Here is a 23,452-nt window from a genome sequence, read left to right on the forward strand (position 1 = left end):
CCACTCGCCTTTGCCTGACAGGCGAGCGCCCTCCTGCGGGGTCCTTGTGCCCTCCTCTTTTACCACTTCCGGGGGGAAAAAAGGCCCCAGCAGAGAGATAGATGCCCGGCTCCAGGAAGCGCCTCTCTCCGGAGGAGGAAGGAGAAGAGGCGGGCCAGGCGAGGGCCCTGGCTCCCCTCCCTGCGGGGTCTCCCCGCCTGGGCGCCGCCTTCTTCAGCCAGCCCTGCGTCCACCTGGCTCGGGCCCTGCTGGGGAAGGTAGAGAGCGGAGCCAAGCCGGGGGTGGGACCTACTGGGCACTCTCTCAGCCTCAAAGGAGGCCTCCGCAGAACCCTTCAGGGCCAACCCCCTCCGCACTATTCCTCCATCAATTAGAGCTCTGTAGTAAGAGTCAGAATGATAATAATAATAATAGCACCAGCTAACACCTCCAAACAAAGGATTCCCCCAGGCATCAATCAGCCAGGCGTTGAAGCTGCAAGGCTATTCAATACTAATAAATTCCTATCGCTGGAATGTAGATATCGAGGGGTATAACCTCTTTCACAGAAACCGAACAAAGGGGAGAGGAGGCGGAGTAGCCTTATATGTCAAAAACTCTTATGCGGCAGAAGAAATTCAAGACAGCAACCTGGGAAACCAGCTTGAAATCATCTGGATAAGAATCAAGGGAACTGGGACTCAAAAAGATGTCGTTGTAGGCATCTACTACAGACCCCCAAGCCAGGAGGAAGATCTTGATGAAGTCTTCTGCCAACAGTTGACCAAACAGGCACAGAAAAGAGATGTAGTAGTCATGGGCGATTTCAACTATCCCGATATTTGCTGGAAAACAAACTCGGCCAAGAGTACAAGGTCCAACAAATTCCTCGCTTGCCTTGCAGACAATTTCATGGTCCAAAAGGTAGAAGAGGCAACAAGGGGATTGGCTACTCTTGATCTCATCCTAACAAATGCGGAGGACCTGATCGATGCGGTCGAAGTGGTAGGATCCTTAGGGGCAAGTGACCATGTGCTCCTGCAATTTGAGGTACAAAGGAAGGCCGAAACTAAGACAAGTCAAACCCGCATTTTGGACTTTAGGAGAGCTGACTTCCAAAAAATGAAGGAAACGCTGAGCAGCATTCAGTGGACACAGATACTAAAAGACAAGGGAGCTACGGATGGATGGGAATTTCTCAAGAGTGAAATACTCAAGGCGCAATTGCAAACCGTGCCAACAAAAAGAAAAAATAGGACAAGTGCAAAGAAGCCAGAATGGATGTCCAAAGAACTTCTAACTGTGCTAAGACACAAAAGAGACATGCACAAGAAGTGGAAAAAGGGAGAAATCACCAAAGAAGAATTCAAACAAATAGCCAACACCTGTAGGGAAAAGGTCCGCAAAGCTAAAGCAAAAAACGAGCTCAGACTTGCCAGGGACATTAAAAACAATAAAAAGGGCTTCTATTCTTATGTCAGTAGAAAAAGGAAAAACAAGGAGGCGATAGGACCTCTTCGAGGAGAAGATGGGGCAATGCTGACAGGGGACAGGGAAAAGGCAGAACTACTTAATGCCTTCTTTGCCTCGGTCTTCTCACAAAAAGAGAGTCTTCAACCTCAGCAAGATGGAGTGGATGAGGGATTGGAGGACATCCAACCCCAAATTGGGAAAGAAGTCGTCCAGGAATACCTGGCCGCTCTTAATGAGTTCAAGTCCCCAGGGCCAGATCAACTACACCCCAGAGTATTGAAGGAACTAGTGGAAGTCATTTCGGAACCATTGGCAACCATCTTTGAGAGTTCTTGGAGAACGGGAGAAGTTCCAGCAGATTGGAGGAGGGCCAATGTGGTCCCAATCTTCAAGAAGGGAAAAAAGGACGACCCAAACAACTACCGTCCGGTCAGCCTCATGTCGATACCGGGCAAGATTCTGGAAAAGATTGTTAAGGAAGCGGTCTGCAAACACTTAGAAACAAATGCAGTCATCGCTAATAGTCAACATGGATTTATCAAAAACAAGTCATGCCAGACTAATCTGATCTCTTTCTTCGATAGAGCTACAAGCTGGGTAGATGCGGGGAATGCCGTGGATGTAGCGTACCTGGATTTCAGTAAGGCCTTCGACAAGGTCCCCCATGACCTTCTGGCAAGGAAACTAGTCCTATGTGGGCTAGGCAAAACTACGGTGAGGTGGATCTGTAATTGGTTAAGTGGACGAACACAGAGAGTGCTCACTAATGCTTCCTCTTCATCTTGGAAAGAAGTGACAAGTGGAGTGCCGCAGGGTTCCGTCCTGGGCCCGGTCCTGTTCAACATCTTTATTAACGACTTAGATGAAGGGCTAGAAGGCATGATCATCAAGTTTGCAGACGACACCAAATTGGGAGGGATAGCCAATAGTCCAGAGGACAGGAGCAGGATTCAAAACGATCTTGACAGATTAGAGAGATGGGCCAAAACTAACAAAATGAAGTTCAACAGTGACAAATGCAAGATACTCCACTTTGGCAGAAAAAATGAAATGCAAAGATACAGAATGGGGGACGCCTGGCTCGAGAGCAGTACGTGTGAAAAAGATCTTGGAGTCCTCGTGGACAACAAGTTAAACATGAGCCAACAATGTGATGTGGCGGCAAAAAAAGCCAATGGGATTTTGGTTTGCATCAATAGGAGCATAGTGTCTAGATCTAAGGAAGTAATGCTACCCCTCTGTTCTGCTTTGGTTAGACCACATCTGGAATATTGTGTCCAATTCTGGGCACCACAATTCAAGAGAGATATTGACAAGCTGGAATGTGTCCAGAGGAGGGCGACTAAAATGATCAAGGGTCTGGAGAACAAGCCCTATGAGGAGCGGCTTAGGGAACTGGGCATGTTTAGCCTGAAGAAGAGAAGGCTGAGAGGAGATATGATAGCCATGTATAAATATGTGAGAGGAAGCCACAGGGAGGAGGGAGCAAGCTTGTTTTCTGCTTCCTTGGAGACTAGGACGCGGAACAATGGCTTCAAACTACAAGAGAGGAGATTCCATCTGAACATTAGGAAGAACTTCCTGACTGTGAGAGCCGTTCAGCAGTGGAACTCTCTGCCCCGGAGTGTGGTGGAGGCTCCTTCTTTGGAAGCTTTTAAGCAGAGGCTGGATGGCCATCTGTCAGGGGTGATTTGAATGCAATATTCCTGCTTCTTGGCAGGGGGTTGGACTGGATGGCCCATGAGGTCTCTTCCAACTCTTTGATTCTATGATTCTATGAAAATAGCAAAAGAGTTTATTGTTCGGGCCCAAAACCATAACAGAAAGCCCTTACTTACTTACTTACTTACTTAGGCGATCCCTCCATTCGTCTTCAAATTAATACTACTACTAATAATAATAATAATAAAACTTTATTTGTACCCCGCTACCATCTCCCCCACTACCATCTCCCGGTGGCGCAGTGGGTTAAAGCACTGAGCTGCTGAGCTTGTTGATCGAAAGGTCGCAGGTTCGATTCCGGGGAGCGGCATGAGCTTCCGCTGTCAGCCCTAGCTTCTGCCAACCTAGCAGTTCGAAAACATGCAATGTGAGTAGATCAATAGGTACCGCTCCGGCGGGAAGGTAACGGCACTCCATGCAGTCATGCCAGCCACATGACCTTGGAGGTGTCTACGGACAACGCTGGCTCTTCGGCTTAGAAATGGAGATGAGCACCACACCCCAGAGTCAGACATGCCTGGACTTAATGTCAGGGGACTACCTTTACCTTTACCATCTCCCCAAGGGACTCGGTGCAGCTTACATGAGGCCGAGCCCAAATACAACAATACAAACAATAATAACAACAGTACAAGCAATTAAAGTAAAACATGGACAATAAAATAACGTAAACATTAACAGTAAGACAACACAATTAAAACTATGGGAAGGCCAAATGTAAAATTAAAATTGAAAATAATGCTGGAACATGGGCGAAAAAGTGATGGGGCATTTGTGAAAAACATACAAGCAGATCTAAAACAATGTAAAGTGCTTTGGAGGACAGATTCTGCAGCACTGCTGGTCACAGCTGACCTCCAGTGAGAGTGCTCAAGGTCCAGGGCTTCCTGGTTCTCGGTGTCGATGTCACAGCTTTTAAGGTTGACTTTGGGCCCATCTTTCAATCTCTTTTCCTGCCCTCCAACATTCCGTTTTCCGTTCTTGAATTCGAAGTAGAGCAACTGCTTTGGGAGACATCCGGACAATGTGGCCGGTCCAGTGGAGTTGATGGCGGAGGACCATCGCTTCAGTGCTGGTGGTCTTTGCTTCTTCCAGCATGCTGACATTTGTCCGCCTGTTTTCCCAAGAGATTTGCAGGATTTTCTGGAGGCAGCGCAGATGGAATCGTTCCAGGAGTTGCATGTGACGTCTGTAGACAGTCCACGTTTCACAGGCGTATAGCAGGGTTGGGAAGACAATAGCTTTATAACCAAGCGCCTTGGTATCCTTACGAATGTTCCAGTCCCCAAATACTCTCTGCTTCATTTGGAAAAATGCTGTACTCGCAGAACTCAGGCGGTGTTGTATTTCGGTGTCGATGTTGACTTTGGTGGGGAAGTGGCTGTCAAGGGAGCGGAAATGGTCAACATTTTCTAATGTTACACCATTAAGCTGTATATCTGGCATTGGAGAGGGGTTGGCTGGTGACTGCTGGAACAGCACCTTGGTTTTCTCAATGTTTAACGACAGGCTGAGCTGCTCGTGTGCTTCTGCAAAGGTGTTTAGAGTGGCTTGTAGGTCTTCTTCTAAATGCGCACAGACAACAAAAAGGCCTACATGCACACAATAGTACCCTCGAAGTGACCATCACTCATAAAAACACTGAAAAAGCCAAAAATAAAAATACACACATACACACACACACATATGTGTGTATATATGTGCAAACACACATATTCACAAATATATACACAGGCTGTGCCACAGCAACGCTTGGCAGGGAACAGCTAGTGTAACATAAACACATAGAATCCTAGAGTTGGAAGAGACCTCCTGGGCCATCCAGTCCAACCCCTTTCGGACAAGAAGCAGGAATATTGCATTCAAAGCACCCCTGACAGATGGCTATCCAGCCTCTGTTTAAAAACCTCCAAAGAAGGAGCCTCCACCACACTCTGGGGCAGAGAGTTCCACTGCTGAACAGCTCTCTCAGTCAGGAGGTTGTTCCTAATGTTCAGGTGAAATCGCCTTTCCTGTATTTTGAAGCCATTGTTCCACGTCCTGGTCTCCAGGACAGCAGAAAACAAGCCTGCTCCCTATGACTTCACATCTTTAGCCATGGCCCTCATCATGTCTCCTCTCAGCCTTTTCTTCTGCAAGCTCAACATGCCCAGCTCTTTAAGCCACTCCTCATAGGGTTTGTTCCCCAGACCCATTTTAGTCACCCCCCTCTGGACACATGCAAGCTTGTCGATATCTCCCTTAAATTGTGGTGCCCGGAATGGGACAAAGTATTCCAATGAACCTCAATTTACAGCGCCATTAAAGGTTCAATTAAAAGATAATTAAAATTAATTATAGTGCAGTAATGTCCACCAAACAAGCCAAGTCAACAGGGCCAGAATACAATAGTAATTTCTGATCAAAGGTCGATTGGTTGTCTAATAAGTTATCTACTCCTCTTCCTCTCCATATGCTAGTGAGCATGAGTGTGTTTTTTAAAGAAGAGCCCCTGGTAGAACAGTGGATTAAACTGAGTTGCTGAACTTGCTGACTGAAAAGTTGGTTCGAATCCAGGAAGCAGGGTGACCTCCTGCTGTTAGCCTGAGCTTCTGCCAACCTAGCAATTTGAAAACATGCAAATATGAGTAGATCAATAGGTACCGCTCCGGTGGGAAGGTAACGGCGCTCCATGCAGTCATGCTGGCCACATGACCTTGGAGGTGTCTATGGACAACGCCGGCTCTTTGTCTTAGAAATGGAGATGAGCACCAACCCCCAGAGTAGGACACAACTAGATTTAATGTCAAAGGGAAACCTTTACCTTTTACTAAATGAGAAGGGGGTCATTTTTAGTTCTTTAGGGAGTTCCAGAGAAATAAAGTGATCTCGGAGAGGGCCTCCTCCAATGACCACAGTGTCCAAGTGGGTTTGTAGGAGGAGATGCGATTAGTCAGATAGCCTGGGCCTGAACTGTTTAGGGCTTTAAAGGTAATGACCAGCACTTTGTATCCAGCCCTGAAGCAGTTACCCATTTCAAACTGCATGTGAGCTCTGTGTGTTTTCTATGCTCATTATGTTTTCTCTTTGTGATGCTGTCATACTGTGCCTGGAATTGCAAGGAGAGGCTGATGATACATCTATTCTTGTTGTTGTTGTTATCATTATTATTATTGACACAAAAGCACAGTATGTCACAGCAAAAGAGATCTATATGCTGGATTTTGTATCACAAAATCACAAGTCGAACACTTCCCAAGCGTCTAGGACTATGTGATGTATTTTCGAATGATGCACAAAGATCCAAGTAAGATGGCCTTTTGTAGTTGACAGATCGTGATTTTGTCGATGTTTATTGTTTCCAAATGACGGCTGAGATCTTTTGGCATGGCACCCAGTGCGCCAATGACCACTGGGAGCACTTGGACTGGTTTATGACAGAGCCTTTGCAGTTCGATTTTGAGGTCTTGATAGCGGCTGAGTTTTTCCTGTTATTTTTCCTCAATGCGGCTGTCACCTGGAATGGCGACATCAATAATCCAGACTTTTTTCTTTTCCACAATTGTGATGTTTGGTTTATTGTGTTCCAAAACTTTGTCAGTCTGGATTCGAAAGTCCCACAGTATTTTTGCATGTTCATTTTCCATGACCTTTGCGGGTTTATGATCCCACCAATTCTTTGCTGCTGGCAGGTGGTACTTGTGACATAAGTTCCAGTGAATCATCTGAACCATAGAGTTGTGTCTTTGTTTGTAGTCCGTCTGTGTGATTTTCTTGTAACAGCTGAGGATATGATCCATGGTTTCATCAGCTTCCTTGCACAGTCTGCATTTTGGGTCATCCGTTGATTTTTCAATCCTGGCCTTAATTGCATTGGTTCTGATGGCTTGCTTCTGGGCTGCAAGAATCTGGCCTTCTGTCTCCTACTTCAGGGTTCCATTTGTGATCCATAACCAGGTCTTCTCCTTGTCAACTTTTCCTTCAATTTTGTCAAGGAACTGCCCATGCAATGCTTTGTTGTGCCAGCTGTCAGCTCTGGTTTGGAGTGCAGTTTTCTTGTACTGGTTCTTTGTCTGCTGTGCTTTGGGAAGTTTCTGATTATTGACTATTATTGATTATTGAAGCAGGTTCTTGGCTTTCCTTGACATTATTACTACTACTACTATTATTATTATTATTATTAGTAGTAGTAGTAGTAGTAGTATAGGCAGCCCTTAAGTTACAAACATCTAACTTACAAATGACTCACAGTTAAGAACAGGGTGGGGGCAACAGGAATTGAGAGGAATCTATCCCTCAGAAAGGAAATCCCCTCCTGGAAGAGTTATTATCCTTGTTTCCAGAACAAGCCAAATTTCCCAAAATCCTATTCTCACAGGGATAGAAAGGGAGGGGAAACCTGAAGAGTGGCACATATTAGATTTGGCTGGAGTTACACTTTAAAATGTCCCTGTTCCAAATTACAAACAAATTTAGCTTAAGAACAAACCTCGAGCCTCTCTCTTTCTCCCCTTGGGGACTGCCTGTATTTATTATTATGAGCATCCCTCCCACTCTTCACCCCCCCCCTCTTGCCCCTCACTGGCTGCCTCTTCTTCCCTGCAGGTGCTGGTGCGCCGCCTGCCTGGAGGCTCCATACTCCGGGGGCGGGTGGTGGAGACGGAGGCCTACCTGGGGGGACCGGACATGGCCTCCCACTCCCGGGGCGGGCGCCGCACCCCTCGCAATGCAGCCATGTTCATGGCCCCCGGTACCCTGTATGTCTACCAGATCTACGGCCTCTACTTCTGCGTGAACATCTCCAGTCAGGGTGAGTTGGGGGGGGGGGGGGCTACCTTGAGACTTTCTGCCCTCTCTCAGTGTGACTTGCAACTGACCATTGCCTTCTCTCTGTGCAGGGGAGGGGGCAGCAGTGCTGCTGCGCTCGTTGGAGCCCCTCCAAGGTCTGGAGGCCATGCGGGAGCAACGCCTGCTCCTCTCACGCCGCCGGAAGGGCCCCTCCGCCCCTCTCAAGGCCTGGCAGCTGTGCAACGGCCCCTCCAAGCTCTGCCAGGCACTGGCCCTGGATAAGACCCTGGACCAGGAGGACCTCAGCTGCCACCCGGACCTCTGGCTGGAGGAAGGCCAGGAGGAGGAGGAGGAGGGAAAGGAAGAGCAGACAGTAGTGTGCGCCAAGCGCATTGGCATCAGCGGGGAGTGGGCCCACAAGCCCTTGCGCTTCTACCTCCGGGGCAACAAATATGTCAGCGTCACCGACAGGGAGGCTGAGCGGGCCACTGGACCCAGGCTCCCAGATGAACTCAGAGCCTGAAAGGATAAGCAGGACCTGCCTGGTTTCTGGGGTGCTTTCCCACATTGGACAATAAAGCAAGCTTTCCTATTTTGGCTAAAGAGCAAGCCTGTCCTGTCTTTGGGGGGGGGGGGGGGGAGCCTCAGTTGTGCTGTAGCCCACCTCACAGTGCCCAATAGTATGGTGATGGCAAGGGAAGGGCAGGGAACCCACCCTCACACACAGTTGTGGTCCTCAAAACAAATCACTTATCACAGCAGGAGGTCTCTGCACATGCCGCTGTGGTGCCCCTTTAGACCTGGATCCCAAACATGCACAGAGACATGGCTTGGCAGAAAGCATTGTGAGTGTATTGTTACAACTGGGCTTCCAAGGGAGGCATTTCCTCCAAAGGTGAATGAATGGCTTTGGGCCTTGAGCACGCACAGCAACATGTCTTTCTCAGTCCTCTGGGGACTGGCCGCACTGCTGGGCTGGCGTTCACCATTGGAGCAGCAACACAGCCAGAAAGGACACCGGCACAAACAGGAACAGCCATCACCACCCGGTAGGCCAGGCTCCTGTGTTCTCGTCACCGGCATGTCTTTGGCCCAATCCCTTTGTCCACTCAGGGAAAGAGGAGTGCTCCAGTGTCACCCACAAGGCCCCGGAGGGCAGGGTTTACTTCTCCTCACTTTTGGAAGGACTGGAAGACGGAGATGACAGGGTCCTCGTGGTTGGTTACCACCAGGACGCTGCGGAACTTGTCAAAAAGCATCAGGAGATGGGAACGGCGCATGTTCTCATTGTACATGATCTCCTCCAGGTGATGTCGCCCCCGGAAGTAGTGCAGAAGCCTGCCAAGAGAGGCAAAGGGGTCAATTGAGAAGCAGGGGGCATTCAGGCCTTTGGTAAGGTCATGTCAGGTCAGGAGTGGTGACTGCTGTTCTAAGCAGCCCTTTGAGCCTGATCTTTGAACACAGAGCTGGACCAAGACCAGCAAACGACCCTCCCTCCTCCGCAGAGCTGGATGTGCTTTGTGTTTCCCCTTTGCTACCTGGCAAAGGTGCGCAGGTCCTCGGGGTTGTGGGCGGCAGGGACACTGAGGATGGCCTCGCGCTCATGCTCGGAAAGGCTGGTCAGCAGGTTTTCTGTCATGCGCTTGTTCACAGGGGAATCTCCTCCGGGTAGCAGCTCTGCGCTGGAGTTGTCCATGCTGGGACTGGTGAGCGTCATGTCGTCACTGCTAGCTGCAGAGGGGGACAGGGCCTCCGTGAGACCCGGGGGCAGATCTGCAGAACAGAGCCACTCAGCCACCCTCTGGGGATCCAGCCCTTTGTCCCTTCCTTGGGAGAGGAGGGGAGGGTCCCATACTCGGGGAGCCAAAGCTGAGGGCATTGGGGGTGCTGAGGCTCCGTCCCCCAACCCGGGCGGCAAAGGGAGGCTCCTCCACTCTGGGCCGGTGGTCCTCCTCCTTTGGGGGCACCATCAGGCAGGCGTAAGTGTGCAACTGGATCAGGAGCCGGTGCTGAAGCATCCAGACCACCATCGGGATGAGCTGTGTCTGGTGGGAAAGAGAATAGAGAGAGAACAGGCACTGAACAGGGTGCAGAGGGGGCCTCAAGGCTGGCAGGAAAGTGACAATGGGGGGGACTCACCTCCTGCACCGGGGGAGCCAGGGGGTCCTTGAAGTCCGACAGGAAGACCGGCAAGGAGAACTTGGAGAGGACGGAGGGCAGGTCATGGCCAGGGAACTGGCAGGCAAAGTCCTCCGCCAGAGGAGAGTAACTGGGGGGGAAGAGGGGGGATTTGTCTGGAACCACTGGGCCCTTCCCTTCTGCCCACATCTCTCTGCCCCAGGCTGCCCTTTCTCAACAGGGCCCTGCCAGAGACAGCGGCCGGCTCTGGGCCCCTCTGGCTTGCCCGGCCGCACTGAATCCCCAGCGAAGCCCTGCCAGGCTCTTACAGGCAAAGGCTGGCATTGGGGGAGAGCATGTAGACGTTGTTTTCGCACAGTGGGTAGATGATGATGGCTTTCCCCCAGTAGACCAGGTGTGCCGCCAGCTGGAACACCTGCCAGAGAGGACCAATGGCATGCACTCATTGAGCAGCGGAGCACACGGTGGCTCCAGAGACTGAGTTCTGGCAGAAAGGTGCCTCTCCTCCTCCTCCTTGGGAGACATAGTTGGCACCCACTGTGTCTGGCTGTGGACTCCCAACCCAAAGGACTTACTGAGTCAAATGCTTGGAGCTGCGTTTTGGCTTGGAAGACCCTGTCCCCTCCTATTCTGGGCCTGTAGTCCAGGTCTTCCTACTGGGGGTGGGGAGAAGGGAGGCAGGGGGCTTCCTGACCTGGAGCAGGGCAAGGTCGGCATCCTGGGCCAGCTGCTGCAGGTTCTTCACGGCAGAGGCAGTACGGATGACACGCACCAGGGCTGGGGAGCAGTCTAGCGGGAGGTCGCCCAGGAGGGACTTCTCGTCCTTCAGCAGCAGCAGGGCATGGTACGGCCTGGCGGGGAGGCGGGGCAGGGCATTAGGCCGCATAAGGCAGGGGAAGAGGAGCAAGCAGCACATCACCACAGGACTCCCCAACACATAGGAGTGGGGGGGGGGCTCACAAAGGAGGAGAGGGGTTGGTGCCCGGACCCCAGACCACCTCCAATGGCCTCTTGTCCTCCAAGCAAAGTCTGTGCACAGGAAGCCCAGTCCAAAAAACCCCCCTCTCAACAAAAAGAAGTCTCACCGGATAGCTTTCAGGCTCCTCTCAATGGCCTCAGGTGGGATGAAATAGGCCTTGTGAGGGAGGCAGAAGCTCACTTCCAGCCAGTTGTTGATGTGCAGCCGGACCACCCCCGTCGTGCAGAGACTGCAGGAGCAGAAACATCAGATACCCGTAACTGCCCCCAAACAGAGACCCCCCCAGGGCCCTCAATTCCATGGGGCATTTCTCTATCATGTTATTTAGAAACTGTTTATTTTATTATTTCATGTATTTATTTTGATGGTATTTTTGCTTCTTTGCTTTTTATTTTGCTGTACTATAATTTTGGGCTTGGTCTCATGTTAGCCGCCCCGAGTCCCTTTTGGGGTGATGGTGGCAGGGTACAAATAATAATAATAATAATAATAATAATAATAATAATAATTTTACTGACACAAAAGCACAGTATGTCACAGCAAATGAGATCTATATGCTGGATTTCGTATAACAAAATCACAAATCAAACACTTCCCAAGCGTCTAGTACTGTGTGATGTATTTTCGAATGATGCACACAGATCCAAGTAAGTTGGTCTTTTGCATTTGACAGATCATGATTTTGTCATGGCAGGGTACAAATTATTATTATTATTATTATTATTATTATTAGAAACACAACAGGATGAGTCCACAGCAGACACTCAGCTTTTCCAATTGTTTCTCTCCAATCCTGCTGTCAACTGGGATTGTGACATCGATGATCCATACTTTTGTTTTTTAACACAATTGTGAGGTCATGAGTATTATTCTCCAAAACTGTCTAAATCCAGAAGTCCCAGAGGAGTTTCGCGTGTTCATTCTCTGTAACTCTTTCCGGCTTGTGATTCCACCAGTTCTTTGTCACAGCAGATGGTATTTGTGGCACAAGTTCCAATGAATCATCTGAGCCTCTGCTTGTAGTCTGTCTGCGCAATCTTCTTGCAGCAGCTCAGGATGTGATCTATTGTTTCATCTGCTTCCTTGCAGAGACTACATTTGGGATCTGTTGTCGACTTTTCAATTCTGGCTTTGATGGCATTGGTTCGAATGGCTTGTTCTTGGGCTGCCAGAATCAGGCCCTCCGTCTCCTTTTACAGAGTTCCATTTGTGAGCCACAGCCATGTTTTTTCTTTGTCAATTTGGCTCTCAATTTTTGCTAGAAACTGTCCTTCTTCTTCTTCTCCTTTTCCTTCTCCTCCTCCTCCTCCTACTACTCTGCTGCTGAGTATGCATGCCCAGTGTAGAACACATCTCACCACACTAAAACAGTAGATGTGGCTCTTAATGAGACATGCCGCATTATCACGGGGTGTCTGCGCCCTACACCACTGGAGAAATTACACTGCTTAGCCGGTATTGCACAACCTGACATCCGCCGGGAAGTAGCAGCCAATAGTGAAAGGACCAAGGCAGAGACATCTCCAGCTCATCCCGTTTGGGTATCAGCCAGCACGTCAACGACTTAAATCTATAAATAGTTTTCTAAGATCTACAGAGTCACTCACTGGAACACCCCAGCAAGCGAGAGTCCAAAAGTGGCAGGCTCAACCCAGAACCTCAACCAATGGCTGATACCAAATGAGAGACTCCCCCTGGGCACACAGAAAACTGGGCGACTTGGAAGGCGCTGAACAGACTGCGCTCTGGCACCACGAGATGCAGAGCCAACCTCAAGAAATGGGGCCACAAAGTGGAATCCACGACATGCGAGTGTGGAGAAGAGCAAACCACTGACCAGCTGCTGCAATGCAACCTGAGCCCTGCCACATGCACCATGGAGTACCTTCTTGCGGCAACACCAGAACACTCCAAGTGGCCAGATACTGGTCAAAGGACATTTAATCAACTACCAAACTCGCAAATTTTGTATTTTGTCTGTTTGTTTTGTTCTGTTAGAAATGTAATACAATTGACTGGTTGCCCTGACACGACAAATAAAATAAATATTCTTCTTCTTCTTCTTTATTATTATTATTATTATTATTATTATTATTATTATTATTATTATTATTATTATTATTAAGAAGGCAGCCTGAGAGGGAGGGGGCAAACAGACAACCCCTCTTCCCTCCCTCCCTCCCTCTGTGGCTAAGGCTGCTCTGGGACTGTGGCCAGCGAGGGCCCCCAAGTGGCCAGAGAGGGAAGTGCACAGAGGCTCTTCAGGCCAACCTCCACCTTAAGGGATGGAGGGTGGAAGCCCAAACAGATGGAGCACTTTATTACGTTCAAGAACCTTTGGCATATGTTGTCGTCTCTCAAGAGGGAATCCACGAGGGAGGGCTCAGACAGTGTGGGACTTAAACATCTCTCTTGGATAAAACTTAAAGCTTTTGTATTTCTTTAAAGATGCCAAACAGATCAACTAAGACACGAGCAAAGCTTTCTGTCTGCCATTAAGCCAAGCCCTGCACGCATCCCAGCCTCATGCCACGTCCCTGTGTTCCCCTCAGCCTTTGGCTCTTTACCTGTCAAAAGCTTCCTTGAGGTCCCTGGCCAGCTTGCACTTGGGCAGGATGTGGAGGAAGGGCGACTGGGGGCCCTCTGGGGCTGCGGGGAGAGAGGAAGAAGTGTGCAGGCCCCCAAGGCTGCTCTTATGCAGGAAAACAGCCCCTCCATAGTCGTCCTGCAGCCCAGCTAACCACCCAGAAGTCACTGTTTTAAGGGAATGCCCCGGTCTCTCGGGCCCAGCAGCCAGAGGGTTAGGAGCTGGGCTGAATCAATGGCACCAAGGGCCTGTAGTTCAGAGGGAAAGCTTAGGTTTTAGGTATGGACATGAAGGCCAAACCCAACCAGCCAAGGAGGGGAGGCCCACCTTCAGACATGGCTGAGACTTCATCCTGGATGGCCAGGATGAGTTTGGCCTCTCGGGTGAGGTACTGGCAGCGGCGCTCCTCGTGCTGCAGGACGATGGCGATGCGACGGGAGAGGTTGTGCAGGCAGCTGATGACTGAAGGGTCGGCCGTGGCCTGAGGGAGAGGCAAAGGGTCAGGCTGGGGAATAATGGATGGGATGGGGGTTCCTGATACGAATCTCAAACAGAATGATTCCCCATTGACTCAAGGCCCAAAGGCTCCCACCTGAAGCCAAAAGGAGCAAATTAAAGCCCATTCCCCCGGGGCAGGCAAGGACTGCTATCAGCTTCCTGCAGCTGAGCAAAGGGTTGGGCTGCAAAGGCAAGCAACAGGGGGCCATGGGTATTGGGAGGGGGGGGTAAGCAGCTGCTAGGAGTCTGTTAAGGAGCTGGAGGAGAAGGCAGCCCATATCGCTCCAGCCATGAATCACAAGCCATGACTCAGCACAACGGAGGATGGAGTTTATTATTTTCGCCAAGTCACGACTCTCTCTCTGGGCACGGCAAATGCCTGCTCTTCAAATGCTCCCTTTACCCCTCTCCCAGCCCCAGCCTTTTACCCCCAGCCTTGAAGACATCCATAGCTCTGAATCTGGACTCAGGAGACACAAAACCTCCCAGGGAGAAGTCCCCAGGCACAGTGCCCCCTCCCACCCACCACTATTGCGCTAGCCAACTGCCCAGAGCGCCTCTGGAGGGGGCCTCTTTCCCCCAGGAAACAGAATCCCACAACTGACCCAGGCCCACTCACTCACTGGACCCAATCCCTGGGTGACATACCCTCAAGGCAAAGACAACGTTGAACAGGATCATGGTGGGCATTTCTCTCTTTGGGGAGGGGTCTGTCTTGGAGATCTGCAAAGCAAAAAAGGATGGCTATCAAAGGGAAAAATGGGAGAGGAGGATAGAAAGAAAGGTCTTGGAAACAAGGAGGGCTGCAGCAGGAGCCTCCAGGGTTTTTGAGACATTGATGGGGAACGGAAGGCAGACCCGATCAGCCCCAAGGCACCCACTTTCCCAGGAGGGAAGGATCTAGGAGGAGGATCTGCCTCTGCTTGGGGAGTCTCCAAACAGGATCCTGGAGCCCCCTCCCTTTCCTGGCCCCTACCTGCCCAAAGGCATGCTGCAGCAGCGTAGGGTGGCCCACAAAGCGGACGTTGTCGATCTTCAACTCAAACTTCTTGCCACACATGTCCGACTTAGTGGCTAGAATCGTTGCCAGGATGACATCTGAAAACCTTCAGGGGAGACACAGGGGTCACTGAGGCCCCCAGCTGCCCCCCTCCCCCCAACAACAACCCCATCAACCTCCCAGCAACAACCTGGCATTTGGATATTAATTTTCCACATGACGATTGAAAAATGCACAGAGGTCCCATGGGGCCCCCTTCCCATCCTCCCCGGGGAGGGGGACACACATCTGTGGGGCAATTAAGAGGCGGCTTCAGTGCCAGGCCTTTCCAATTGCGGGAATCACTGGAAGGCGAAGCGTCCAGGCAAAGAGGCCAGAGCGGCTCATGCATCTCCCGCAAAGGACAGACGCTCAGGAAGGTAGAGGGACAGTAGACAGAGGATGCAGGATGGCTAGGGACAGGCAGAGCTTGGGTGGAGTGGCTGTGGTCCTATAACCCTCCCCTGTGCAGCCCACTCACGAGAAGGGATCTAGACTGCTTTGGAGAAGAGAACCATCCAGGAAGGAGCGGCCGGTGAGCAGGGCACCTCTACTTAAAGCTGGAGGGTGAAAATGCAAACATACAATCCTAGGACTCAAGGAAAGTGGAGCAAGGAGAGCCAGTGTGACAGAATAGTGTTTTGAGCCTTGGGCCAGGACTCTAGAGACCTAGGTTTGGACCCCTTTTGCTCAGATAAGGAAGCCCACAAGGCGAAGTCGCAGTCTCTCCTCCTCTGAGCAAATCTTATCAAGAAAACCACCCCTGGTTGGGGTCAAACTGAAGGTACACAACAACAAGAGCAACAACAAAAGCGGAACACAGCTGGACTCTTCCAAATCCAGCCTCAATCCCATCAGAGAGGAAACATAGTTGTTTGTCTATGCAGAGAAAGGCCTCAAGCCCCCTTCACACCCCATGCTGTGCCAATATCTCCCCCATCTTTTCTGGACAGAGCTTAGGAAATTACTTTTCTTGGGCCACTCATGATGCAACAAAGAACCAGTAAATATTGATGAGTGGTTTGCTCCTATTCCCAAAGGGGAGGGGAGGTCTCATCACATAGATTTTTTATTACTTCCGACAAAATGGCTAGACAGTGGAAATGGCTTCTGTCAGAACATCTGTAAAAGCACCTTGAAAAGAACACCAGAAAAGGAGGAAAGGGACCTGTTCCCCATTGTGACATCCCTGCTCTGTGGAGCCTGTGGGACCCCTTCCGCTTCTCCCCATGTGCCGTCCGTTCCATTCGCCGCTTGGTGAGAAACAGAAGTGAAGAAGAAGGAAAGGGGTGCGCAGAGCAGACAGTGCAGAAGGGGAGCCAGGTGGCTCAGAGGTTCACTCTTACCCGTCCACTACCTGCTCCTCAGTGAGAGGACATGGCTCTCTGGAAACAGGAACAGGGGGGCGTCAGCACCACTCCAGAAAGAGGGAAGGAGGCAAAGGCACCACCAAAACACTGCCAAATGGGACAACCCAGCCCTGGCCATTGAAAGCGGTCCCCATGAGAAAGGCAGGCACTGAAAGGGGCCCGAAGGGGAGACGAGAGCGGGACTGGAGCCAACCCAGGCTTTATTCCTGGGATAGAGAACTGGGGGGGGGGGGGGGGAGACTGGGCCATTTCGGCAGGACTGGCTGTAGTGGGAAAGAGAGATCTTTCAAGGAGCCAGTGGGTCAGCAAGCTCATCCGTTGTCCACCGTAAATGTTTCTAAAGCAGGCAGGGTATTAGCCCTCCAGGTATTTTGGACTTCAGCTCCCACAATTCCTACTGGCTGTTAGAAATTGTGAGAGTTTGAATCCAAAACACCTGGAGGGCCAAAGTTTGCCCATGCTTGTTCTAAAGGGACTACTGGCAGATGTACGGCAAAGATATACACCTCATATTAGCCTCGTAAGATAAAGGTAAAGGTTTTCCCCAGACATGAAGTCCAGTTGTGCCCGACTCTGGGGGGTGGTGTTCATCTCCATTTCTAAGCCGAAGAGCCGGCGTTGTCCGTAGACACCTCCAAGGTCATGTGGCCAGCATGACTGCATGGAGTTTCAAGTTAGCCTTGTGAAACTGGAATAACCCTTCTCTTCAAAACATTCTTCATTGGGAAGTCTGCCTCTGACAATCCTGGGAGGATGTTTACCTTGTTGCTGAGAGGATCCGTGCTCAAGTTCAATGCTCCCTTTGTACAGAGCAGTGCATAAGTGTACCCTACACACATCTGGTTGAAGACCTAGCACTGATAGCATTTATACAATACAAAAAGTTTACCCTTCCAGTTGCTTCTGGCCTCAACTCCCATTAGGCCCAACCACAATGGCCGCTGCCTCTAAGAATGATGGGAGACACAGCCCAACGTTGGGGAAAGGGGCTGGCTTGGGCAGCAGAAGAGGAAGAGCCCAGTTCCAGTGGCCCCTGCCTCCTATGGAGCAAGCCCTTTTCAATTGGTGGCATACCTGGCGTCCCCCTCAGGGTCTTCCACACTCTCCCCGATGCTGCTCACAGCGTACCGGCTCCGGGGCTTCCCTTTCAGAGAAACAAACAAACAATGGAGAAGGGTCAAGAACATTGGGGAAGGTCAGTGGCTTGTCTGCTTGACTGCCACTCCCTGACTTAATAATGGTAATAGTAATAATAATAAATAACAACAACTTTATTTTTGTACCCCGCCTCCATCTCCCAGAAGGAACTCAGGGTGGCTTACATGGGGACAAGCCCAAACAACATAATTAAAAATATAACATATTAAAATACATAAACAACAGCATAAACAAAATAAAACATTATAACAAACTAAAAATCAAATATCAATCTAACAAACAACTTCTCTTTTATAATAATAATAATAATTATTATTATTATTACTCAGGGACTTTCGAATTCAGACGGACAAGAGTTTTGGAGCACAATACTCCTGACCTCACGATTGTGTTAAAAAAACCAAGTATGGATTTAATGTATTGTCGAAGGCTTTCATGGCCAGAATCACTGGGTTGTTGTAGGTTTTTTCGGGCTATATGGCCATGGTCTAGAGGCATTCTCTCCTGGCGTTTCGCCTGTATCTATGGCAACCTGAGGATGTTTGCCGTGGATGCAGGCGAAATGTCAGGAGATAATGCCTCTAGACTATGGCCATATAGCCCGAAAAAACCTACAACAACCCAAGTATGGATTGTTGATGTTGTAATCCCAGGCTACAGTAGAATTGATGAGAAGCAACTGGAAAAGCTGACATGATATGAGGATTTAAAGATCGAACTGCAAAGACTCTGGCACAAACCAGTAAAGGTAGTCCCAGTAGTAATCGGCACACTGGGTGCAGTGCCTAAAGACCTTGGCCTGTACTTAAACACAATTGGCGCAAACAAAATTACCATCTGTCAGCTGCAAAAGGCCACCCTACTGGGATCTGCATGCATTATTCACCGATACATCACACAGTCCTAGACACTTGGGAAGTGTCCGACATGTGATCCAATACAACAGCCAGCAGAATGATCCTGTTTGCTGTGTACTCATCTTGTGTTTCAAGTAATAAATAATAATAATAATAATAATAATAATAATAAACTATGCATTCATAATAATATTTTATGTTTATTACTGGCTGTCCTAAACCAGGCATGGATAAAGCTTTTTAGTTTTTTAAATGTGTCATGTTATTGTTTTATTGTTTTACTGTTATTGCTTTAAAGTTTATTGGTTTGCTTTTTGAGTTTTATTGTTGTATTTGTTATGCTGTTGTTTTATTGAGGGCCTTGGCCTTTCTAAGCCGCACCGAGTCCTTCGGGAGATGTTAGCGGGGTAGAAATAAAGTTAATAATATTAATAATAATAATAATAATAATAATAATAATAAACATGGGCCCGCCAGGTGTTTTGGACTTCAACTACCACAATCCCTAACAGACTCAGATACCCTCATTTTCCTTCTCAGCCGCTTAAGGAAAGGGCTTGATGCTGTTAGGAATTGTGGGAGTTGAAGTCCAAAACAGCTGGAGAGAGGGCTGAACTTTGCCCACGCCTGTCCTAAACAAATGCCTGGACGGGGTTGCTGTGAGTTTACTGGACTGTATGGACATGTTTCAGAAGCATTCTCTCCTGACGTTTTGCCCACATCTATGGCAGGCATCCTCAGAGGTTGTGAGGTCTGTTGGAAACTAGGCAAGTGATGTTTATATATCTGTAAAAAGGGTTAAACCCCTGTGCCGGCAGGACTGAAGACCAACAGGTTGCAGGTCCGAATCCGGGGAGATGCAGATGAGCTCCCTCTACCAGCTCCAGCTCCTCATGCGGGGACATGAGAGAAGCCACCCACAAGGATGATAAAACATCAAATTACCCGGGCGTCCCCTAGGCAACACCCTTGGAGACAGCCAATTCTCTCACACCAGAAGCGACTTGCAGTTTCTTAAGTCGCTCTTGACACGACCAAAAAAAAAAAAAATCTGTAAAATGTCCAGGATGGGAGAAAGAACTTCTTGTCTGTTGGAGGCAAGTGTGAATGTTGTAATTGGCCACCTTGTTTAGCATTGAGCGACCTTGCAGCTTCAAAGCCTGGCTGGTTGCTGCCTGGGGGGGAGGGAGAACTTCTTGTCTGTTGGAGGCAAGTGTGACTGTTGCAATTGGCCACCTTGATTAGCATTGAGGGGCCTTGCAGCTTCAAAGCCTGGCTGGTTGCTGCCTGGGGGGCGAAGGGAGAACTTCTTGTCTGTTGGAGGCAAGTGTGAATGTTGTAATTGGCCACATTGATTAGCATTGAGCGGCCTTGCAGCTTCAAAGCCTGGCTGGTTGCTGCCTGGGGGGGGAGGGAGAACTTCTTGTCTGTTGGAGGCAAGTGTGAATGTTGTAATTGGCCACCTTGATTAGCATTGAGCGGCCTTGCAGCTTCAAAGCCTGGCTGGTTGCTGCCTGGGGGGGGGCTTCTGGTGTGAGTTTTCTGGGCTGCCTAGCCTTGTTCCAGAAGCATTCTCTCCTGACGTTTCAACCACATCTATGGCAGGCATCCTCTGAAGTTGAGGGGTCTGTTGGGAAACTAGGTAAGTGAGGCTTATATATCTGTGGAAGGATGTCCAGAACTCTTGTCTGCTTGAGGCAAGTGTGGAGGTTGCAATTGGCCACCTTGATTAGCAAGAGCGGCCTTGCAGCTGCAAAGCCTGGCTGGTTGCTGCCTGGGGGGGAGGGAGAACTTCTTGTCTGTTGGAGGCAAGTGTGAACGTTGCAATTGGCCAGCTTGATTAGCATTGAGCGGCCTTGCAGCTTCAAAGCCTGGCTGGTTGCTGCCTTGGGGGGAGTTGAGACTGGCTACTCTGGTGTGAGTTTTCTGTGGAAGGCTTTCATGGCTGGAATCCTTGGTTGCTGTGAGTTTTCCAGACTGCCTGGCCTTGTTCCAGAAGCATTCTCTCCTGACGTTTCAACCACATCTATGGCAGGCATCCTCTGATGTTGGGAAACTAGGCAAGTGAGGCTTATATATCTATGGAAGGATGTCCAGGGTGGGAGAAAGAACTCTTGTCTGCTTGAGGCAAGTGTGGACGTTGCAATTGGCCACTTTGATTAGCATTGAATGGCCTTGCAGCTTCAAAGCCTGGCTGGTTGCTGCCTTGGGGAAGGGGGGGGTTTCAGAGTGGCTACAGGAGCTTCTGGGAGTCGGAGGCCCAAACAGGTGCAGGGCCACAAGTTTAACTCCTAGAATCATAGAATCATAGAATCAAAGAGTTGGAAGAGACCTCATGGGCCATCCAGTCCAACCCCCTGCCAAGAAGCAGGAATATTGCATTCAAATCACCCCTGACAGATGGCCAGTCAGCCTCTGCTTAAAAGCTTCCAAAGAAGGAGCCTCCACCACACTCTGGGACAGAGAGTTCCACTGCTGAACGACTCTCACAGTCAGGAAGTTCTTCCTCATGTTCAGATGGAATCTCCTCTCTTGTAGTTTGAAGCCATTCTTCCGCGTCCTAGTCTCCAGGGAAGCAGAAAACAAGCTTGCTCCCTCCTCCCTGTGGCTTCCTCTCACATATTTATACATGGCTATCATATCTCCTCTCAGCCTTCTCTTCTTCAGGCTAAACATGCCCAGCTCCTTAAGCCGCTCCTCATAGGGCTTGTTCTCCTGTTGAACCAAAGGCGAAAGCGTCCCCTCCCTGAGGCGAAGAGGGAGCGCGCCCCCCTCCCACCTCCCCGCCCGGTCGCCCTGGCAACGCCGCCATAGCCTTCCTTCCGGGGCGTGCCCTACTTCCGCCCGTCCCGCTTGGGCCGCTCCCTCCGCCGAGCGCTCGCTGCTCCCTCACCGGTCTGGGCGGCCGGGTTGGCGGCCCCGCGCTGGAACGGGAAGCGGAAGAGCAGCTTGTTTCCGCGGCTGCCGGAGCTGACCAGGATGACGCTGATGGGGCTCGAGCCGTCCCCCATCCTCCACCTCCTCTCGCGCGGCCGCCACCATAGAGCCCAAGAGCGCCGCCAGCGGTGGCTAGACTAGAGGGGTTGCGCGGCGCATGCGCCCGGAGCCCCCTTTGAAGGCCTCAGCCGCAGTCGCGCGTGCGCAGTTTATCCAGGAAGGGGGGGAGTAAACACTACCCACTTCTCATGCACGTGTTTTGGACTCCAACTCCCACCATTCCTAACAGCCTCAGGCCCTTTCCTTTTCCCCCTCAGCCGCTTAAGCGCTGAGGGGGAAAAGGAAGGGGCCTGAGGCTGTTAGGAATGGTGGGAGTTGGAGTCCAAAACACCTGCAAGGCCCAAGTTGCTAATATAATATATTGTATATACATATAATATAATGTAATGCAATATAATACTACTACTACTAATAATAATATGATATTATAATTATATTATAATATCACTGGGTTGTTGTAGTTTTTTTCGGGCTATATGGCCATGTTCTAGAGGCATTCTCTCCTGACGTTTTGCCTGCATCTATGGCAAGCATCCTCAGAGGTTGTGAGGTCCGTTGGAACTAGGAAAATGGGTTTATATATCTGTGGAAAGACCAGGGTGGGACAAAGGACTCTTGTCTGCTGGAGCTAGGGGTGAATGTTTCAACTGACCACCTTGATTAGCATTTGATAGCCTGGAAGTGCCTGGAGCAATCTTTTGTTGAGAGGTGATTAGATGTCCCTGATTGTTTTCCCTCCGCTGTTTTGCTGTTTTAATTTTAGAGGAAAAATGTTCTTGCCATATATCAAGGGAACCACTAACCACATAGGGAAGCACACGCTGCACTTACACATTGACAAGCTGGAATGTGTCCAGAGGAGAGCGACTAAAATGATAAAAGGTCTGGAGAACAAGCCCTATGAGGAGCGGCTTAAGGAGCTGGGCATGTTTAGCCTGAAGAAGAGAAGGCTGAGAGGGGATATGATAGCCATGTATAAATATGTGAGAGGAAGCCACAGGGAAGAGGGAGCAAGCTTGTTTTCTGCTTCCCTGGAGACTAGGACGCGGAACAATGGCTTCAAACTACAAGAGAGGAGATTCCATCTGAACATGAGGAAGAACTTCCTGACTGTGAGAGCCATTCAGCAGTGGAACTCTCTGCCCCGGAGTGTGGTGGAGGCTCCTTCTTTGGAAGCTTTTAAACAGGGGCTGGATGGCCATCTGTCAGGGGTGATTTGAATGCAATATTCCTGTTTCTTGGCAGGGGGTTGGACTGGATGGCCCATGAGGTCTCTTCCAACTCTTTGATTCTATGATTCTACCCTAAAATCCGACATACCACCTGTCACATCAGCACTTTTAATCCGTGCCCATTACATTTGGCCCGGCCCAGATTTATTGTGTTTGGTGTATTGTTTTATTGCTCTGTTGTTTTTGATATTGCTTTAATTGTTTTGATTTGCTTTTAGTTGTGTATTTGTTATGCTATGTTTTTGAGGCCTTGGCCTTTGTAAGCCCCATCGAGTCCTTCGGGAGATGCTAGCGGGGTACAAATAAAGTTAATCTATGTATATATATAAAAATGCTCTGGTCATAATGAGTATCTTCAAAACAAAAAAACCAATGAACGAAATCACACCAAATTTGGCAACAAAACATCACACAGCACAAGGAGTGACCATCACTCAAAAAATTATGATTTTGTCGTTTGGGAGTTGTAGTTGCTGGGATTTATAGTTCACCTATAATCAAACAGTATTCTGAACCCCACAAACGATGGAATTGAACCAATCTTGGCACACAGTTTTCCCATGACCAACAGAAAATACTGGAAGGGTTTGGTGGGCAGTGTCCTTTGCCTTTGGAGTTGTAGTTTACCTACATCCAGAGATCACTGTGGACTCAA

The 23,452-nt window shown here is 49.6% G+C and overlaps 2 protein-coding genes across 4 annotated transcripts; one reads left to right on the forward strand and one right to left on the reverse strand.

Moving 5' to 3' along the window:
- The first annotated feature begins 9 nt into the window (after nucleotides 1-9).
- On the forward strand, nucleotides 10-8,544 carry LOC137097876 (DNA-3-methyladenine glycosylase-like). 2 transcript variants are annotated; one of them, XM_067473204.1, is made up of 3 exons: nucleotides 10-257; nucleotides 7,759-7,963; nucleotides 8,052-8,544. In XM_067473204.1, the coding sequence occupies exons 1-3, from the start codon at nucleotides 102-104 to the stop codon at nucleotides 8,462-8,464; spliced, it is 774 nt and encodes a 257-aa protein (XP_067329305.1). In that variant the 5' UTR covers nucleotides 10-101; the 3' UTR covers nucleotides 8,465-8,544. The 2 variants fall into 2 exon arrangements, with proteins under 2 accessions (XP_067329305.1, XP_067329304.1); XM_067473203.1 differs by lacking the exon at nucleotides 10-257 and adding an exon at nucleotides 1,876-2,166.
- Nucleotides 8,545-8,771: 227 nt separating this feature from the next.
- Nucleotides 8,772-21,675, reverse strand: LOC132782047 (GATOR1 complex protein NPRL3). 2 transcript variants are annotated; one of them, XM_060786693.2, is made up of 14 exons: nucleotides 21,462-21,675; nucleotides 17,628-17,697; nucleotides 16,530-16,568; nucleotides 15,121-15,250; nucleotides 14,793-14,867; nucleotides 13,974-14,127; nucleotides 13,627-13,708; nucleotides 11,166-11,288; nucleotides 10,775-10,931; nucleotides 10,389-10,495; nucleotides 10,081-10,210; nucleotides 9,797-9,986; nucleotides 9,480-9,672; nucleotides 8,772-9,279 (listed from the first exon to the last, which is right to left on the reverse strand). In XM_060786693.2, exons 1-14 carry the CDS (start codon nucleotides 21,577-21,579, stop codon nucleotides 9,114-9,116), a joined length of 1,734 nt encoding a protein of 577 aa, XP_060642676.1. In that variant the 5' UTR covers nucleotides 21,580-21,675; the 3' UTR covers nucleotides 8,772-9,113. The 2 variants fall into 2 exon arrangements, with proteins under 2 accessions (XP_060642676.1, XP_060642677.1); XM_060786694.2 differs by lacking the exon at nucleotides 16,530-16,568.
- Nucleotides 21,676-23,452: the final 1,777 nt, after the last annotated feature.

The sequence above is a fragment of the Anolis sagrei genome, chromosome X (genome assembly GCF_037176765.1).
Source record: "Anolis sagrei isolate rAnoSag1 chromosome X, rAnoSag1.mat, whole genome shotgun sequence".
Classification (NCBI taxonomy): domain Eukaryota; kingdom Metazoa; phylum Chordata; class Lepidosauria; order Squamata; family Dactyloidae; genus Anolis; species Anolis sagrei.